Source organism: Lithobates pipiens, unplaced genomic scaffold (assembly GCF_037356315.1).
Source record: "Lithobates pipiens isolate NorthernLeopardFrog02 unplaced genomic scaffold, aLitPip1_a1.2 Scaffold_25, whole genome shotgun sequence".
NCBI classification, from domain to species: Eukaryota; Metazoa; Chordata; class Amphibia; order Anura; family Ranidae; genus Lithobates; species Lithobates pipiens.
The window spans coordinates 167218086-167238787 of record NW_027507787.1 but is presented as its reverse complement, the minus strand read 5'-3'; the positions used below and the strand labels follow the sequence as shown (position 1 = coordinate 167238787).

General features: G+C 40.7%; 1 protein-coding gene and 2 long non-coding RNA genes across 3 annotated transcripts; 2 read left to right on the top strand and 1 right to left on the bottom strand.

The window, feature by feature from the left end:
* Positions 1–3521: 3521 nt before the first annotated feature.
* Positions 3522–4071, bottom strand: LOC143930636 (uncharacterized). The gene is made up of 2 exons (XR_013262804.1): positions 4013–4071; positions 3522–3910 (listed from the first exon to the last, which is right to left on the bottom strand). It is a non-coding gene; the product is annotated as an uncharacterized LOC143930636 (long non-coding RNA).
* A 619-nt stretch (positions 4072–4690) lies between these two features.
* On the top strand, positions 4691–5471 carry LOC143930635 (uncharacterized). Its single transcript, XR_013262803.1, has 2 exons — positions 4691–4756; positions 4859–5471. It is a non-coding gene; the product is annotated as an uncharacterized LOC143930635 (long non-coding RNA).
* Positions 5472–11833: 6362 nt separating this feature from the next.
* On the top strand, positions 11834–20474 carry LOC143930634 (anionic trypsin-2-like). Its single transcript, XM_077455131.1, has 5 exons — positions 11834–11873; positions 16342–16492; positions 16773–17023; positions 17951–18087; positions 20094–20474. The coding sequence occupies exons 1-5, from the start codon at positions 11834–11836 to the stop codon at positions 20241–20243; spliced, it is 729 nt and encodes a 242-aa protein (XP_077311257.1). The 3' UTR covers positions 20244–20474.
* Positions 20475–20702: the final 228 nt, after the last annotated feature.

Sequence of the window (20702 nt, the reverse complement as noted above, 5' to 3'; positions counted from 1 at the left end):
AGAGGGGTATAATCTAAAAAAATTAAAGGACAGGCTACTTCTAGCACCAGAATTTTTATCCTGTAAACTTGCACGTTTCTCTGCTTACTTTTACATTGTGTAGGCAATAAAGTCAGCCCTATGGACTACAGAACAGCTCCCCGCTATGTTATTGAATGCCCTGAGCTAACAAGAGGGAAGAAGGGCATGATTTAAATAGGCTGGGTAAGCCAAATAAAGGATTCAATGGGATTTAAAGGGTTGTTGGTGATAAGTGGAAAGTGGGCAGGGTATTATATGGGGATGGGAGAACCAATGTAAGCGAGGCAGCCATTTGCAAAGAAAGTTTGTACCCCCCACCCACACACTTCTGGTTTAGTCATGATATGTGGTATTATCTTACCGAGTTGAGTGATTGTTTTATGTAATAACATAGTGGGCAAGGTTGAAAAAAGACACAAGTCCATCAAGTCCAACCTATGTGTGTGATTATATGTCAGTATTACATTGAATATCCCTGTTTGTTGTGGTCATTCAGGTGCTTATCTAATAGTTTAAATTCAAATTGAGGTGTGGGTTAACAAAGAATTCCAGGTACGATTATTTTCACTTAATTACATTGGCCCTCCTACATAGAGTTTGTTAACATTCTCAGTGACAGTCACACTTTTTATAAATGCATGACACAGCATTATTCTGAGGTCACACGTGCACACACACATGTAGTCAAAGACTACCTATCTCATTTTGCTGTGGTTAGCTTGAGATGCCAAATTTCATATTTTTTTAAATGATACAATATACCAGTTCAGAATAAAAACATCCAAGATATTAATACAGGAAAGTAATTGTCCATTATTATATATTTTATATTATTTTATTATCATTTATTTTCTAATAGGTTATATCATTTCATATTGTTTTATATTATTTTTGCATGGGGGGGGGTCCATTCTGTCCTCTTGCCCACTTATAAATCCAGTACTGCCACCTGATTGGCCGGCAGTGACTACTTAGACACACTCTGAAAAATGTAGAGAGCTTTTTTTTTTTTTTTTTTACCATGGACTGCTGTGAACCTAGCCTTAGTTATGGAGAAGAGGAGAAGAGAACGTCTTCTGTAGATCTAACACTTCCTGGCCTGAGATGACAATGCTACTCCTCCATAGATACAGTGCAGAGAATGATTGTGGTCACCCTAGGATAGAAAGTTTGTTACTGGAAGAATCACCAGGTAAAAATAAAGAAATAAACAGCTTGAATAAAGCCAACACATTTAAGAATTGGTAAGCCCAAATATGTTACATGGAGATAGAGACAATGAATGAAAGGGGTGGGAGAAGGAGGCACTTGGGGTAGAATAAGCTATTGCATGACAATCCCTTGGGTAGCAGCTTGCCATGTATCCCAGATATTGTAAACTTTAAGTGTGCCCCCTGTCCATGCATACGTTTTTTTGAAGGTGAGATGTTTATAGACTTCGGCAAACCATTTCCTAATGAAGGGGGAGAGAATGAGACCCATTTAAGCACCATCAACCTGTTCGGCAGCCAAATAGTAATTTGGTTACGGCTAGAGTCACAGATGGGTCTAGATTGACTGAATCAAAGTATTCTAAAATACATGTAAGGGGCAAGTTTCTAATAAGTATACCAAGGACTGAATTAATTTTGTGTAATCACATAGCCCCGACATTATTCAAACTTCTCCAAATCTATGAGGTCACCTGGAGCCTCTCTGAATTTGTTGCTGTTGGTATTGTCTCAGATCCCTATCTTGTATAGAAAGGCTGGGGTTCTATAAACCCTATAAAAAAAATAAAGAATTGCACCATCTGTGAGAGGAAGATATAGAAGCACATGGTAAAGATTATAAAATATCATCCTACAGGTCAAAAGGTATAGTACCCAAGTCTTTTCCCCACTTTTGTTTACAGTTCATGTTAAAGTTACCAGAGAGTTTGTGTAGGTGAGTATAAAGTGTTGGCATACACAATATTACCAAAAGTATTGGGACACCAGCCTTTACACGCACATGGAAAAACAAATAGTGTAGCACTCTGTAAAATAAAACGTGAACTGAACATGATACAGATCAATATGAGCAATGAACCCAAATGCTCTCAATAATAAAACATAAACATATGTAATATTCCATGCATGCAGGTTATTAAATGTCCATGAAGATCAAAGACTAAATAGCAATGTCCAGAAAAAGTTCAAAACTTCATGTGGATATCCAAATGGTGAGTTTTAGGGGGGGCTGGGGGGACTGCTAAACATAGAAGGTTTTTTACACTCATGCATTCTATGATAAAAAAAACTTCAGCTTTGGAGGCATATAAGAAATCCTTGCTATTAGTAATATTAGTAATATTTGAAGGCGTTAAATCCTCCAACATAATCTCCAAGTGTTGACTATTGAATGTTACTTACAGAATGAGGCAAGAATTGATTATATGACATACACTATATTACCAAAAGTGCTGTGATGCCTGCCTTTACACACACATGCACTTTAATGGCATCTCAGTCTTGGTCCGTAGGGTTCAATATTGAGTTAGCCCACTCATTGCAGCTATAACAGATTCAAAGCTTCTGGGAAGGCCGTCCACAAGGTCTAGGAGTGTGTCTATGGGAATGTTTGACCATTCTTTCAGAAGTGCATTTGTGAGGTCAGGCACTGAAGTGGATGAGAAGACCTGGCTCACAGTCTCTGCTCTAATTCATCCCATTCATCCCCGCGATTCAAAACGCTGAAGTGTGAATGCAGCCTTAAAGAGGAAGTAAACCCTGATGAGTTTACTTCCTCTTTCATTCCCTGCAAAGGTAAAGCATAATGGACTACTATGCATCGCATAGTAGTTCATTATGTGTCACTTACCTGACACAGGAGCGAGCGAAGTCACCGCTGTCCCCTGTAGTCCGGCGCATCCATCTTCTCGGTGGGTCTCGCTGCCCCGCGGCTGTCATTCAGCGAAGCCGCGATGACGTCACTCCCGCACATGCGCATGGGAGCTGTAGAGAGCGCCGTAGACAGCGGTGCCTGTCTTTCGGCAAATATCTCCTAAACCGTGTAGGTTTAGGAGATATTTCTTGTACCTACAGGTAAGCCTTAATCTAGGCTTACCTGTAGGTCAAAGTTGGTTGTAAGGGTTTACAACCACTTTAAAGCGTCAGCATACCAAGACATTTTGGACAATTTCATGCTCCCAACTTTGTAGGATCAGTTTGGGGATGGCCCCTTCCTGTTCCAACATGACTGCGCACCAATGCACAAAGCAAAGTCCAGGAATTTGACTATTCTGCACAGAGTCCGGACCTCAACGCCATAGAACACCTTTGGGATGAATTAGAGCAGAGACTGTGAGCCAAGCCTTCTCGTCTACATCAGTTCCTGACCTCACAAATGTGCTTCTGGAAGAATGGTCAAACATTCCCATAGACACACTCCTAAACCTTGTAGACGTAATAGAGGGAGTTTGGGACTTTAAAATGAAGCACTAGGATAATGGAGGTAGGTTTTAACCACATTGAAAAAAATATATATAATTTTTTATTGATTGTTCGGTAACAGATCATAAAAAATAATAAAGATCAAATTCATAAAGTATATAGGCGTAAGTACAGTAGAAGCATGATATATAGTATTCACATATAGCAGCACATAGTAGTAATAAATAAAATAATTGGGTAATATGGCATGGTAGTGCCTATGACAGCAAAACCGACATCAGCAAGTACATCCACATAATAGATATGCATCCACTAGATGTAAAACAAAAATAAATTTAGTATATAGTTAAAAAAGTAAATTCATAATAAAATAAATATAGTTCCATATAAAGTATAACTGGGACATCATTTCAAAAGCTCGACGCGTTTCGTGGGTGTCTCCCCACTCATCAGGAGCTGATGCGACCAAAAAATTCCTATGGAATAGAATAAAGAATAATATAATATACTAACCATATAAATAAAAATAAATTAATGGGGATTTAATGCGTGTAAATGGTTAGCCAGGGCAGACTCACCAATCCGGATGGAAAGTGCAGTGTGCGGCAGTGGGCGTAGGGTGGGCCATGGGCAAGATCAATCAGTATCAGCTGTTGTGCAATCAGTATCAGCTGTGGATAGTTAAAGGGGCCTTTATTTTCAGAGCCGCCCTGACTGGTGTCTGCAGACCTTATTGGCAGGACGCCGGCTGGATGGATCTCTCATCCTAATATCTTGTCTGCTGGTGTTTTAGGAGCGATTTTTAGGTGAAAAATCTTTTTTCTCCTACTACTCACACCTTTTCTTTTCTTGCTGACTGGTAATTCTGTCACTCTCCTTGTCTATCATGGTCTATGTACACCCTTCATCAATTTTCTTCACTTTTTGTTAAACTGCACACTCACACTTTCTTTTACACTATTACATTTCTTTAATTTTTGCACACCATTCACTGTTTACATTCATCTGCATATACTTACTACATAGTATATACTTGGCTTATGGCCAGCACTCTCTCTGTACTCTTTGAGGGTCACTATCAATTTTCAATTACTTTTGCATCACATTATTTTCATTAATCATACATACTATTAACATTTTGTTTTTAGATATGTTGTTTTCAACAATTGCCACACATTCCATATCTGATACTCTTCAACACTGCTGTATCTTTTTGGTTTGATGTCGCATCCATGTCTATGCCGCCTCAGTTCCCGGGGAGGGATCTTGCCCATGGCCCACCCTACGCCCACTGCCGCACACTGCACTTTCCATCCGGATTGGTGAGTCTGCCCTGGCTAACCATTTACACGCATTAAATCCCCATTAATTTATTTTTATTTATATGGTTAGTATATTATATTATTCTTTATTCTATTCCATAGGAATTTTTTGGTCGCATCAGCTCCTGATGAGTGGGGAGACACCCACGAAACGCGTCGAGCTTTTGAAATGATGTCCCAGTTATACTTTATATGGAACTATATTTATTTTATTATGAATTTACTTTTTTAACTATATACTAAATTTATTTTTGTTTTACATCTAGTGGATGCATATCTATTATGTGGATGTACTTGCTGATGTCGGTTTTGCTGTCATAGGCACTACCATGCCATATTACCCAATTATTTTATTTACTACTACTATGTGCTGCTATATGTGAATACTATATATCATGCTTCTACTGTACTTACGCCTATATACTTTATGAATTTGTTATGAATTTACTTTTTTAACTATATACTAAATTTATTTTTGTTTTACATCTAGTGGATGCATATGTATTATGTGGATGTACTTGCTGATGTCGGTTTTGCTGTCATAGGCACTACCATGCCATATTACCCAATTATTTTATTTATTACTACTATGTGCTGCTATATGTGAATACTATATATCATGCTTCTACTGTACTTACGCCTATATACTTTATGAATTTGATCTTTATTATTTTTTATGATCTGTTACCGAACAATCAATAAAAAATTATATATATTTTTTTCAATGTGGTTAAAACCTACCTCCATTATCCTAGTGCTTCATTTTAAAGTCCCAAACTCCCTCTATTACGTACCGATTACCGGGATGGAGGCACATACTTGTGCTTCATTTAAAGTCCCAAAATTCCCCTCCTTTTTTGCTAAACCTTGTAGACAGCCTTCCCAGAAGAGTTAAAACTGCTATAACTGCAAAGGGTGGGCCAACTCAATATTGAACCATACAGACTAAGACTGGGATCCCATTAAAGTTCATGTGCATGTAAAGGCAGGTGTCCCAATACTTTTGGTAAATATCTCAACACCTTACAGTGAATTAAATAGGAGTTCTACCCCGCCCCCACGATAAAATGTCACTTCTGACTTTTAATATTAGGACACTTACCGGTCCAGGACTCCCATAATGTTGGCACCCCAGCCGATTCTTAGATCGGCTGTTGGGTGCTGCCACCGCTATTCCTGGTAAGGGTAACTGGCAGTGAAGCCTTTCGGGGTCTCTGGGCCATGCTGTGGGCTCTTGTTCTGAGGATGTTCCTGAACATCCACTCAGAATGAAGAAAGGCCCACCTGGCCACTGTACATAAACGGCCGGGTAGACCTTTTCTCAGGAGGTTAATAATAAAGCAAACTTTATAATTATATTTTTTTTTTTGTGGAAGTCTGGGGCACCCTTTGATAGGGGGGCCCAGGGCAATTGTTTCTTTTGCCCCCTTATAAGTTCAGCATTGCCCGATGGTATTACTTACTGAATGATAGCTCCTCAAACTGTCATCAGCTATATTAAGGAAGGGGTGAGGACAGTAGGGACATAATTTGATCAAATATGACCATGTTCACATTTAGTCAATGTCATTGCCCAAATATGATGAATGACCATACTTGGGCAGTGGTGTCACTGCTATGCCTTATGCACCTTAGGTTAAGTGACCAGGAATTCCCAGCCAGGTTAGCAATATTCTGGTGTTGGCAGTAGTTGCTAGGGATTCAGCGGGTGCTGACTTACCGAAATTAAAGTAGAACTATAGGCAAAACTTTTTTTTTTCTTTTTTGGACAGAGCGAGGGAGGGTTATAACCTACCAGATTTCTTTTGCCATCTGTGTCCAATTGCGGAGGTTTCCCTTGAGTTCCTGTCCCATAGCCAAGTCAGAGGAAATTCCTGCAAATTAAGGGAATCTGTTGGGGACCTCTAGGACACCAGAACTAGTGCCCCATTGTAAGATTTCCACTCTATTACTTTTCTGGGGACAACCTCAAATTTGGGACTTTCCTTAACCTTTACTTTCATTTTGAATGATAATGGCGAACATGATAAATAAAGAGGTTGAATCACAGCCAGTTCCCCACTTCACATGCACGAGTTGCACTGCACTTTGTGAATGGACCCGCAACCTCCTGGGACCAGGTGTTCTAACAGGTGTTCCCTCTCAAACTCTAGCCAGGTACAATCCCGTTACCTGGCTAGAGGTTTCTATGTTCTTCCTCTTTTGTGCTGTAAAAGTTTATTTTTCACCAGTGATAACATTTTTGATGGGTTTCACTTAATGGAACCCTGAGAAATCACATTATAAATCAAGCAAGTGTGGGCTTGCAACAAATCTAGAACTGTGGTGTTTTGAGCCAGATAGATGTATATGTCTGGTGTGATCCTGCACACATATTTTAATGTTGTATGCTTATGATGAATGACAAATGTTCTTTGTCATTAATTTGTTTGATCAGCTCTCACAAAGTTGTCATTTCCTGTTTTGGACCCTCCACATGCCCAACAATGTACAAGTTTGATTTGGAGATTTTTGGGGTCACTGATCATGGCCAGAGTCTTGGACATTTGTTATTTTGTGGTTTACCCTGCATAGATATCTATGCTGATGCATTTTTTCATTTGTAAAAAGTGTGTATTCCTAATGAATCGGTATGAGCACTTGAGGCATACATGAAGAGACAGAATCAATTACACTGGTGGATGTGTCCTTTACTGGGTGGGTGAGCAATTCTAGCTGAGTTATTTAAAGGCCTGCATTTGTGGCAGGTGTTTGGCCCAAGAACAGGCCTGAATCTTTCTTTTCAGTGTGTTTATTGGGTTACAAATAGATATATATTTGTGTTTTTTTTTGGGGGGGGGGCATAATTCCTGACCCACGCCCCACTAAGGCTGTGGTTTGATGATTGCTTATAAATCTCACATGTTAGACTTACAACTGCTATGTAATGGTTTAGATGAAAATGAAGGTTCCTGATAATTTATTCCTACCGTGTCAATGTAGTTTGTGCACTGCCTTTTTGGCTTTAGTATTCATTTTGTCTGTTTTTGTGCTCTAATTTTTTGTGTCCTACCCTTGTATATTGTAAGCTATTTTGAGCAGGGCCCTTCTAACTATATTATCAAATGCTGGAGCATAATTTCCATGGCTTTTTTTTTTTTTTTTGCCCAAGTACATTAACCACTTACAGAGCGGAAGATTTCGCTGCGTCGTTTTAACTGACAATTGTGCAGTCATGCGACGCTGTACCCAAACAAAATGGATGTAAGTTTTTCCCCACAAATAGAGCTTTCTTTTGGTGGTTTTTGATCACCTCTGCGGCTTTTATTTTTTGCGCTCTAAACAAAAAAAGAGCGACGATTTTGAAAAAAAAAAACAATAGTTTTTTTACTTTTTTACTATAATAAATATCCACAAAATGTTTTTAAAAAACAAATTTCTTCCTCAGTTTAGACTAATATATATCCTTCTACATATTCTTGGTAAAAAATTGAAATAAGCATATATTGATTCGTTTACGCAAAAGTTATATTGTCTACAAACTATGGGAAAGATTTATGGCATTTTTATTTATTTATTTTATTTACTAGTTATGGCGGTGATCTGTGATTTTTAGCGGTACTGCGACATTACAGCTGACAGATTGGACACTTTTGGCACATTTTTGGGACCATTGACATTTATACAGTGATCAGTGCTATAAAAATGCACTGAATACTGTATAAATGTCACTGGCAGGGAAGGGGTTAACACTAGGGGGCAATCAAGGGGTTAAATGTGTTCCCTAGTTAGTGTTTCAAACTGTATGGGGATAGGACTGACTGGGGGAGGGAATATATATTGTTCTACTTAGTTTGAACAAAGAATATGTGTTCTCTCCCCTGACAGAACAGAGATTTGTGTGTTTACATGCACAAATCCCTGTTTCTGCTCTCGTGCACGCGATCGCAGGTGATCGGCAAGTGGTTAATGTAACACATATTTATACTAATGTTGAAACAGAAAGTTGATTGTTTTTTTCTTTATGTTTGACTTTTGCAGACTCAAAATACATATTTTATAAGTGCAAACTATTCATACTCCTTCAAATCTGTATTAAATCTAGTTGCATAAAAAAGTATTTGGTTGTAAACACATGCTTGTCCTTGATTAGAAAGTTTAATTGGGGGGGGGGGGGGGGGGTTGGGGGGACTTGGACTTTCAGGGCTCTACTAATTATTTTGTGGACTAGGTAAACCATGAAATATGTCAACTAAATGTGCATTCTCTCTGAGCACCAAATCTTGAAAGAAATACCACAAAAACAATAGTTTAAACAAAATTTTGTATGAATTATCGATACCAGTCCCTTTGGGTCTGGTATGGATTTTAAGGGAAACTCCATGCCAACAATTAAAAAAAAAATCCATACTAGACCCTTATCCAAGCATACATGCCCCGAACATGGGGGCGGGGATGCTTTGGGGTCCCTCTCAAAGCACCTTGTCCTCATGTTGATTGGGACAAGGGCCTCTTCCGGACAACCCTGGCCATTGGTTGTCGAGGGGCTTATCAGAATCTGGCCCCCAGATCCCCCCTCCCCATGTGAATGGGTATTGGGTAGTAAAATTGTAAAATAGCTCTGAGCTGTCTTCTTCCTCAGCTGTTTTCTCCTGCCACTGTCTGGCAGCTTTTTTATTTTATTTTGCGGGTAACCGGCAGTGAGGAATAACACAGCAGGATAAAATGGCAGTGGGAGAGATGGCGCCAGGAGAAGGCGGTGGCTGTAGAAAACAGCGGCAGGAGAGGCAGCAGCAGGAGAAGACGTCGGCAGGAAAAGATGGCGGCGGGAGAGACGGCGGCAGGAGAGACAGCAGCAGGAGGAGATGGTGGCAGGAGAGGCAGGAGAAGTCAGCTCAGAACTATTTTACAATAGAGGACTTGTCAAAACCCATCTCTTGTTTTTTTACATTTCACTGCTTTTTGGGGTGAATGGGTAGGGGGTACGATGTACCCAATACCCATTCCCATAGGAGGCGGGATCTAGGGGTCCCCTTGTTAAAGGAGGCTTCCAGATTCCGATATGCCCTCTGCCCACAGACCCTGACAACCACAGCCCAGGGTTGTCAGAAAGAGGCCCTTGTCCCCATCAACATGGGGACAAGTACTTTGGGGTGAGGGGCGCAGTGCCCACCGCCCCAAAGCACCCACCCTTCATGTAGAGGGCATGCGGTCTGGTTTGGTACAAGATGGGGGGGCACTCGCTTGTCCCCTCACTTTTCTGACCTCCAGGGCTGTGGGGAAGAGGCCCCCCTGCCCAAAAGAACCCCCCATGTTGAGGGCATATGGCCTGGTATGGTTTCCTGACCCAACCATCCTGCATGCTCGGATAGGGGTGCGGTATTTTTTCAATTACAATTTGGTGTGGGGGGGGGGGGTTCACCTTCAAATACTAAACCTAAAGGTAAAAACAAGGCCAAGAATAAATCCAAGGGAAAAACCAAGCTTAACTTACCACCAGCCCGCAGACAACCAAACAACCTGTCTAACAGTATGCGACTATGCGTTAAAAGCAGGGGTTTAGTCTGCACACATTTGCAAATGCATGCATAAGCCACAGAGCCTCGTCAAGGCACCCTGGTATCTGTGGTACCTAACACTAATTTATAAGTGTCCCCACAGTGGAGGCACATGCATTCTGATGGATAAGTGAGAGCAGGTGGTCTAAAGGGGAGCCACCCCTTCTTAAAGGTACAGGGGCACAATGAACACCCAGCATATAGAACAATGGCTGCTAAGGGGTCACTGCGTTGCTTGAACAAAAAACATGACAGTGAAAAAAGAAAAAAGACTCATCTTGCTCTCATCTATAGCTGGTTATCGCAGTAAGAAGCATTGAAAGGCTAACAATAGGTACAAACAAGGCCCGGTATGGACCTTGGGGGGGCCCACACTGTTTTTTTCATGTTTTTCTTTTTTTGCTGGCTTTTTTGTGTTTTTTTTACATTCAGCTGCCAGTGGGGAATCCCGCTGACAGCTGATGACTCATCGGTTGTTAAGGATGCAGCGGCGTAGCATAGTGGTGTCCCCTGCTACCTTCAAAGGTTCAAGCCACGGGTTTGAATCCTACCGATGGTATCACCTGCTGAAAACTTGCATTGTATTCCAAAATCATACACTAGTTAACATGCAGGGTGTTTACTTTTTTGGGGTTTAATTCACTTTTGCACTGGCAAAATCAACACAGCTACCTTAAGTGTGTGGTAAGTTGTCTGGGATTTGAACTCATAACCTTTGTAGACCTCAGTGCACACCACTAAGCCACTGCGCTACATACACTGAGACCTGGATTGTAGTGTAGTGTAGTAGTTACAATTGCCGACACCCAGCTATTAAAAAGTCCTGACCAAAACAACGTGCGGCCCTCCCCCAGTCCATACCAGGCCCTTCAGGTCTGGTCTGGATTTTAAAGGGAACCCCACACCAAAATTAGAAATAAAAATGGTGTGGAGTCCCCCCCAAAATCCAGACCAGACTCTTATCCGTATGCAGTCTGGCAAGTCAGGAAAGGGAGGGGACGAGGCTGGTAAAATCGCTGCACAGCGATCTCTGTAATTTACGCCCCCCCGCTGCCTTCTGGGACCTGTGTGTCCCAGAAGATGAAGGAACCATTCAGGCTTCACTGTCGGTTTCCCCTTATTTTCAATGCTGCCACCTGCACCCAATGCCGATGGAGGAATCGGCTTGGGGTGCAGACATCGCTAGATCTCTGGACAGGTAAGTGTCCTTATAATAAAAGTCAGGAGCTACAGTATTTGTAACTGCTGACTCAAATTTTTTTTGTACAGGCTGGAAATCCGCTTCAAGGTTTATTTTCTAATATTAAGTGAATATGAATTACAACTAGCAAAAGCAGAGACAGAAGCACTGGCATTGTGAGCAAAGTCTACTTATAAAACATTTGGGAAAGCTGCCTAAATAGATTAGTGCCAACCCCGAACACCTGCTTCTTTCACTTTTTTCAGGTTGGCCCAGCATGTGGAAAGATGATAAGATTAGGAAGATGGGGATGTATAAAGGCTGGTATGAAGCTATGGAAGACACAACTGGTTGAACATCATGAAGGCCCTTCTACTTCTCTGTGTTCTTGGCTTTGCAGGTGAGTTTTACCATTCACTTTTGTTGTACTTTGCAATTCAATTCAATTTTCTTTATACTTTACTATTATTCTATGCCAAGAAATTCCCAGTTCAGTAATGATCTATGTTTGCCTAGAGACTGATTACTAAAATAATAAACTGTTTTCTGTAAGAATTAGTTAATACTCAGTACAAGCACATTTGCTTCATACATATACACTTAAAACATTTTTTTTGTGTTTTAAAAGGTGCAGCGTTTAGGAACCTTAAAACATCCCTTACACATATAAATGATTAACATAAACATATATTATGACAATATAGGCCTACATTCTTTGTGCAACATATGTTCTTTAGTAAAGTGCTCTCAAATTTTCTAAATTAGCAAAAAGTGCTAATTATATGCTTCGAAATAGTCCATATAGTCAAAAAAAAAAGGCTTTTTTGTGCAAGTAATCTATTTTTTTATTAATATTTATTTATTTATTACAAGTACCTATATCTTGGTTTTCACTGCAAAATCTCCAAATTCCTCCATACATGATTTTAATACACTATAAACTTTTCCAATGCTTGTGATTTTCAGGGCCACTCTACTCATCACCTTGTGAAAAGCAAACCAACCATCTATGTGACCCCTTAAATTAATAAGAAGGTCTCAATGCGCTATTTTGCAAAACTCCAGCTTCACAGGTTAAGTCCAGCGGGGTGCTCAGCTTTATTATTTATATCTGATAGCTTTGTAGTTTATTTGAAAAAATGCTATCGCTGTAGTTCCTGGAGCCAGACACTGATCCTTCTGAGCTATGCATCTTGAACAGGAGACAATCCATAGACACTCCAGGATCTAAGAGGAGAGAAGCACACAATGCAGCTGTAATGCCCTCCCCCTCCTCCTGCACAATCACAGAAACCTTAGTATTATGTGAGAACATTCACAAGATACAAAGGCTTCTGTTATTGGGCAGCAGAGGGGAGGGGCGGGCATAGCTGCTCTGTGTGCTTCTCTCCTCTCATATCTTGGAGTGCCTCTCCAGCAGAACCATAAACCTGTCAAATGTAAATAATAGAGATAAGCCCAGGAGGTGTCATGCAGCTTCTTGGACTCATAGTGTATCTTCATGCTTTTAAAGCATCTGAATTCCTGAAATTCAGCTTTAACTACAACCCCAAAGGTCATAGGCTCTGCTAAGCAGGGCTACAGGACAGGAACATCAGGCTTTCCGCTCTGTTCTTCTTGGCTTTATGAAAGATGGTGAGCTGGTACGACCTGCCCAGATTAATTAGCCAATTGGGAGAGAGATCTTGCTTGTAATAAGGACAATTTTAGGCTGCCTTATCCCTGGCAGGATCAGCAAGCCAAGTTGGTAAAATATCAAGATTTTCTCAAGATATCCTAATAAGGCAACCTAAAACTGTCCTTATTACAGGTGTGAGCTATCACCTGATTGTCTGATTAACCTGGGCAGGCCTTACCAGCTCATTATCCACAAAGCCAAGAAGAACAGAATGGCAATCCTGTGGTTCCTGTCCTACCTGGGCCTGGTTAGTGGCGACCTTGACCAGAGAAGAAAGGGGTAAAGGGGGATAAAGCTGGCACTTTTGCAAACACATTGGGGTTGATGTACTAAATTGGAGAGTGCAAAATCTGGTGCAGCTCTGCATAGAAACCAATCAGCTTCCAGTTTATTTTGTCAAAGCTTAATTGAGCAAGCTGAAGTTAGAAGCTGACTTGCTATCATGCAAAGCTGTACCAGATTTTACATGCTCACGTTTTAGTAAATCAACCCCATTGAGACTGTCTTATTAATTTAAGGGGTCACACACATCTAGTGAGTTCGTTTTTCACAACGTTAATTAAGTTAATGAAAATTAACTTAATCCCCAAAAAAACATTTCCACTGCATTTGTATAGAAAGTTTCAGGGCGCCTAAGAAAGTCCAGCAAGCACCAGGGCCATCTCCTACAGATGATTTAGCTACAGGATTGGGGTACCTCCAGTGCAGAGCTTGCTCAGGTATAGCAGCAAGCAGGTGTGAGGGCATCTGCACACACAGTGAGGAGAAGACTTTTGGAGGATGGCCTGGTGTCAAGGGCCACAAAGAAGCCACTTCTCTCCAGGAAAAACATCAGGGGCAGACTGATATTATGCAAAAGGTACAGGGATTGGACTGCTGAGGACTGGGATAAAATCATTTTCTCTGATGAATCCCCTTTCTGATTATTTGGGCATCAGCAAAAACCTTGTGCGGAGAAGAAAAGGTGAGCCTTACAATCAGTCCTGTGTTATGCCAACAGTAAAGCATCCTAAAACTATTTGTATGTGGGGTTGCTTCTCAGCCAAGGGAGTGGACTTACTAATAATTTTACCTAAGAACACCACCATGAAAAAAAGGGTCAACACTGCAAATATTGATACTTTGCATAGACTTATTGTAATTGTCAATAAAATGCCTTTGACACTTTTGAAATGCTTGCAATTATACTTCAGTAGACCATAGTAACATTTGACAAGAAGATCTAAAAACATTGAAGCAGCATACTTTGGGAAAATTAATATTTGTGTAATTCTCAAAACATTTGGCCACAGCTGTATATGTTGATAATTTATATGTGTAAGGTTTGTTTTAAGGTTTCTGAACTTTGCAAAAAAAATAAAAATGTATTACATCACCATTGTCCTGGTAAAGATTATAGTTTCCAAGTAGATAAAAAACACAAAATCCCATACGCTTGAGAGTGGACAGAGTAACAGTTGACATTGTTCACATCTTGACTTTCTTGGATATATCTTGGCTTGCTGCCCGCATAAGACCGGGGAAGTCCAGGGAGCACCAGCCTAGTGCGTTATCCTTAAAGCATAACTTTTTTCAAATAGAGGCGGTAAATATTATACTCACAAAATGGCAAATTCATCAAAAGCTCATCATAAAGAAACAGCAACATTCACTCCACGATTCATCATATAACATGGCAGGATAATTTGATATCCAACAGGTTAGCCTGTTGGAAATTGCAAATGACAATCCTGTGATTTGCCCATTTGGAGCAAAGGTTTGCTCAAATCACCCATATACTCTCAGCATATAATCATCTCTCCTTTGTCCTCTCTCTTCTCCGTTCATTTCTGGGTACCAAAGTTTATACTCCCAAGTAGGGAAGAACATGTGACAAACTTGATGTGACAGTTCTGTCATATGTCTCCATAGCCCTGTCTAAGCTATGACTCCAGTGACTCATAGCTTACCTTCGAATTTCCTTTACTTTGGACAGCAGAACGGAGTGGTAGGGGTGATACAGAGAGATGCACATTTGCTACTGGTGAGGACTACATTAATGTAAATTGGTTCTTTTATCTTACATAGGAAAGAACAAGTTCACTTTCAGAAGCTGCTTCTGAAATGCTTTAGAATTAACATTGATTTGTATAAACATGAACTCCATATGTGGCAGGAGAAACAAATGTCTACATCCATTTCTCTCTGAGTTGATGGAGATCACCATTTTATATAGCTTTAGACCTAGGACTTTTTCCCTGTTGTTACCGCCCCTGGCCACTAGTGTGAAAGAGCCCTATGGAGCATGTCAAATGCTTTGAGCTGCTTCTGCATCCAACTCTCTCTGAGCTGCTGGAGTTCACACTGTTTTATGGCATCAAACTTACAAGCAAGTCAAATGCTTTGAGCTGCCTCTATAGTACATCCATCGCTTTCTCTTTGAGTTACTAGAGTTTAAACTGTTTTAAGGCATCAACCTAAAGAGCAAGTCAAATGCTTTGGGTTGCTTCTAAATTTCTTTGAGCTGTTTTAAGTTGCTTTTGCAATGACTGGTGGTGGTGGTAGGATCTTTATTATATTATTGTGCCATAATCCCCTGTATGCTAGGCCTCAAAGAGAGAGGGCTGGAACTGTATGCCCATGAGACTCTATTATATAAGCCCTTGTACACACGATCGGAGATTCCGACGGAATATGTCCGATTGGAGCGTTTTGTCGGATATTCCGACTGTGTGTGGTCTGCATCGGACTGTTTCCGTCGGAATATCCGTCGGACCAACTTTTCCAACTTGCTGGAAATATTTTCCGACAAAATGCTCCGATCGGACATACTCCGATCATGTGTAGAGAATTCCGATCGGACAAAGTGCCACGCATGCTCAGATCCTACATCAAAGCCATTGGCTACTCGCCTGAACGTAGTCCCATCGTAACAAAATTACGTCATCACGTTCTGTAAGATCGGATTTTCCGGGAACAGTTTCGGACAAGATCCGTCGGATTTTGGTCGGAATCTCCAACTGTGTGTACAAGGGCTTAGAGAGTATCACCATTCTGAAGATGTTATAAGGCACTGGAAACCATTAAGGAAGTAATTTAGGCCATGGCCGAGAGATGGCCAATGTGGTCATGATCTTCCTTTTTAAATACCCAGCCTGGGGATAGGTCAGTGACAAAGCTTTATTTAACTTCATTTTATATTTCTTTCCAGCTGCAACCCCTTTCGATGACGATGATAAGATAGTAGGTGGATACACCTGCCAAGTGCCATACCAGGTCTCTTTGAATTCCGGGTACCACTTTTGCGGAGGATCCCTGATTAATGAGCAATGGGTTGTATCTGCTGCTCACTGCTACAAGTCGTAAGTATAGTGATTTTTCAGAGAGCCTGACCTTCTATGTGCTACTGGCCATCCATTTGAGGCCATATAGCTGAAGAGATAGTGAAAGCAAGAACTAACCAAAAAAATGTAAAAGAATGTTGGCACAACGACAACTAGTCTCGACCTTTTCAGCCTAAAAGACATGTATAAGAGCTGCTAATACCTTTTCATCTATGTAAACATTTCCACTAGTGTTCACTAGTGAACTTCCAAAAAGCCAATAAAATGCTTGTCTGCTTTTTTTTTTTCCCTTGTTCAGACGCATTGAAGTCCGAATTGGAGAATATGACATTAGATCCACAGATGGAACAGAGCAGTTCATTCAGTCGGCAAAGATCATCCGTCATCCAAAGTACAACTCTTACACAATTGACAACGACATTATGTTGATTAAGTTGTCTGAGCCAGCCCAGCTTAATGGAGTAGTTCAGCCCATCCCTCTCTCATCTAAATGTGCACCTGATGGTGCCATGTGTCTGGTTTCTGGCTGGGGGAACACCATGAACACCGGTAAGTACCGAAGACTACCTTTCTACCACATACTACCATGCATATACCACATTGAAAAATCTGAAGTCAAAGAGGAGACAATCCTTCAAGAGAATATGTGCTGTAATAAATATGGTAGCTACCATTGCTGGTCTTATGAAAATGCTAGGTGCTTGGCTGTCTTTGGATTGTAAAGTTTCTGACTCACTAAGCCCACAAAAGTATCCTGAAAGTAGAGTCAGAGTTGATCTTTCTATCATTTTAGGGAGGCACAGTGGTGTAGTGGGTAGCACTCTCACCTAGCAGTAAAAATCGTCACTGGTTCAAATCCCAACCATGACACTACCTGTCTGGAGTTTGCATGTTCTCCCTGTGCCTGCATGGGTTTCCTCCAGGTACTCTGGTTTCCTCCCACACTCCAAAGATATACTCTTGTCCAAAATTGGCTCTAGTATATGAATGTGTGTTGGGGACCTTGGATTGTGGGCTCCTTGAAGGTAGGAACCAATGTGAGTTTGTAATGTATGTGTAATTTGATGGCACTTGGGTACCTTAAATAAATAATAATATAATAGATGAGCATCTTAATGAGATGCAATATACAGGGATAGGGATAATTGTAGACTCACTCAGGATGGACTGGTGTCTTTATTCAACCTGACTCACTATGTAACTATTTCTAGAAGGTTAGGTCTGCAATGGATGCCTCATGTTGGGTTTAGGTATGAGTATATGTAGGTAACTATGTCATTGATCACTTATAGGCGAAAGCTTGTGAAATTCATCCAGTAAATTTCTTAAAACTAGACCTCCCAAGAAACACAGATACTGACTGCAAACATAGAGTGATTTTATTGTCCGTTGACAATAAGTGTGTTTATGCTCTTGAGTCAAATTCTCGCTTATTTTTGCAGAGGATTTAAAGATCTTTTTTTTTTCCTCTGCCAGCCTCCAACCCAGATCTTCTGCAGTGTGTTGATGTTCCAGTTGTGCCTGCTGAAGACTGCTCGAAGTCCTACCCAGGGCAAATTACAGAGAACATGATCTGCCTGGGCTTCCCAGAGGGCGGAAAAGACTCCTGCCAGGTAATAAGTGTGAACCTGATGTCATTAAAAAAATTGTATAGAAACAGAAATGGAAAGACAGGACTAGACTTTTTCAAAATAACTTTGGTGAAATACAATATTGTATGTGAAACATAAATAATGTACATTTTACAATCATGTAATCATTGCAGAAACAGACCAAAAACTGCTGGAAGGAGGTGGCCACTGCATATGTTTAACTAAGCCCCACCTATCCTCCCAGACAGCCAATATTAGAATGCAGAATGCATGTCTAGATGGATCCCTGAAGCCTTTGTTGTACTTAGTATTGCTTTGCAAACAAATTATTTACATTGCAGCTACTCTTATACAGAAATGTTTTGCTTGTAGCACTTTGTGTTTTCATACTCCAGCAATTACATTGGTGCGGTGCAGCATGATAACAATAATTGATGGCTCCTTATGTTTAAGCCAATGGGGCTGATTTAGTAAAGGGATAAAAAATACTCAGAAAGGAAATGCTCCCCTTTACTTTGCTAATAAAATGATATTTTGTGCACTTTAAATATCATCATCAGTCATGTGCAGGGGAATTCAAGAATAACTAAAGGCAAATAGTGCTGAGACAAGGTCTTCTAGAGCCCAGGTCGAACATGCCAAACTGCGCTCCCCCCCCCCCCCCCCAGATGTATGAGTATTATGTATCAACAAAGATCCCCCTCAACAAAAAAACTGAGCACTAATCCTTTTCACTCCCCCTAAGCATAATTTCCCCTCCTCCCAGTACAAATCATTCCCCCTGCTGAAATCCCCCCTCCCAGCATACATCTTTGCCCTCCATCCCCCAAATCCCCCCAGCACAAATGCCCCCCCACAAAAAAAATCACCCCCGCCTAGCACAATGTCTTTACCTCTAAAAATTTCCCCTCCCAGTACACATCTTCACCCCCCCCTCTGGAAATCCCCCCCAATCCTCCCTCTAAGCACAAATCTTCCTCTCTCATTCCCCTTCCCCACACAAAGCCCCCTAAATTAACACTCTTAGCATACCCCCACAAATTTCCCCTCCTAGAACAATACTTACCCTCTGCCACACTCCAAGTTCCCCCTTCCAACAAAAATCCCTTCCCCCCAATCTCCTTGCGGTGCCCCCTTCACCTCACATGATACCACAGTGCCCAGGGCAGCTGCCCCTTCCGCCAACTCCTTGTCCCGGCCCTGAAGGCAAAACTTCTTTATTCGTTTTGGATAGAGTAGAGAGTGATTAGAACGCTTAGCAGTTTTTATTGCTGTCTGTGTCCCTGTTGAGGAGATTCACCCCCTTTATTTATCCTGTTTACCATTATCATTCAAAGTGAAATGAAAAAAAAAAGTTTTGCCTCTAGTGCTACTTTAAATATAAAAAAAATAGGATTTTGTCTTGTACACAATCAGATAATTTAATGAACACACCTTGACTTTTTTCACTAAGCTAAATGAACATTATCCACTCCCTTAGTAAATAAGACCCACTGAATCAAATAGCAATGTGTTGTTGTCAGATCAGGATCAGGACTTTGTTGTTATTAGTCCTAATCTGCAGTTACAATGCAGACTGCAGACTGCCCTATCATAAACAAAAACACTTCCACAGCTCGACAGCTCTACCGATTGTGTTATTTGTTTAGACAAACAAATTGTTTCCTCTGAGCAATTCTGGGCAGATCATCAAAGTTATAAGCCCTAATGATGGAGGCCCTTAGGAATTCTGAACTCGTTAATCGTTCTTAACTTTTGCAAAGAGAAATACATGTATTTGTAAAAAAACTTTTAAGTGGGTCCTCTTTTCCTCTACTGGTAAATTAATAAGTGGTAATACTGGTGGTAAGGATCTATTTAAATTGCAAGGTTCTTTAAAAGTGCAGTAAACCTTAAATAAATGTTATACAAAAAAAACATTTAAAGTAACCAAGTCTGACAGAAGGTGAAATTACTTTATATGGCTACAATTGGTGTTTTAGTGGATGCACACCCATGTCTTTTTCTTCCCCTTTTGTTTGATCCAGGGTGACTCCGGTGGACCAGTGGCTGTCAATGGAGAGCTCCAAGGTGTTGTGTCTTGGGGAAAAGGCTGCGCTCTGCCCAATTATCCTGGAGTTTACACCAAAGTCTGTAATTACATCTCCTGGATTGAGGATACCGTCGCCAGCAACTAATTTCTGATGCCATCATACGTTCAATTATTTCCACCTACAAAATCTGAACACCGCAAAACCCCTGTCCGTCCACAGCTGTGCCCAGCATTGTCCTAGGCTGCAACAAGGTTTATTCTTCCACCTTCTTTGAGAGCTATAAATTGAGACCTTTCCACACAATATCATTGTCGTTGTATATGATGTCATCACATGATGGGCTGTGTAATGGGAACGTATAAAATAAAATTTTCATTTAGCACTAAATCTTGTGTCTTTTTTTTTTTATTTGAAGTGTTATTGGCAATACTCAGATATGGTCTTGTCTCAACTAAAGTCCTTCGTAAATGATCCACTATTTGCACACATCACATTACTATATTATGGCAGGGTAGGGGTCAATATGAGACAAATGATGAGCTTCAAAAAGGGCCTGTTACTTCCTGCTAAAACTTAAACAATCTGGGAAGAAATCTAAAGCTA

Excerpts from the sequence above, each read along its gene's own strand:
- LOC143930634 (XM_077455131.1), top strand. The coding sequence starts at position 11,834 with ATGAAGGCCCTTCTACTTCTCTGTGTTCTTGGCTTTGCAG. Across the intron at positions 11,874-16,341 it reads CTGTGTTCTTGGCTTTGCAG|CTGCAACCCCTTTCGATGAC; the intron begins GTGAGTTTTACC and ends ATTTCTTTCCAG. Across the intron at positions 16,493-16,772 it reads GCTGCTCACTGCTACAAGTC|ACGCATTGAAGTCCGAATTG; the intron begins GTAAGTATAGTG and ends TCCCTTGTTCAG.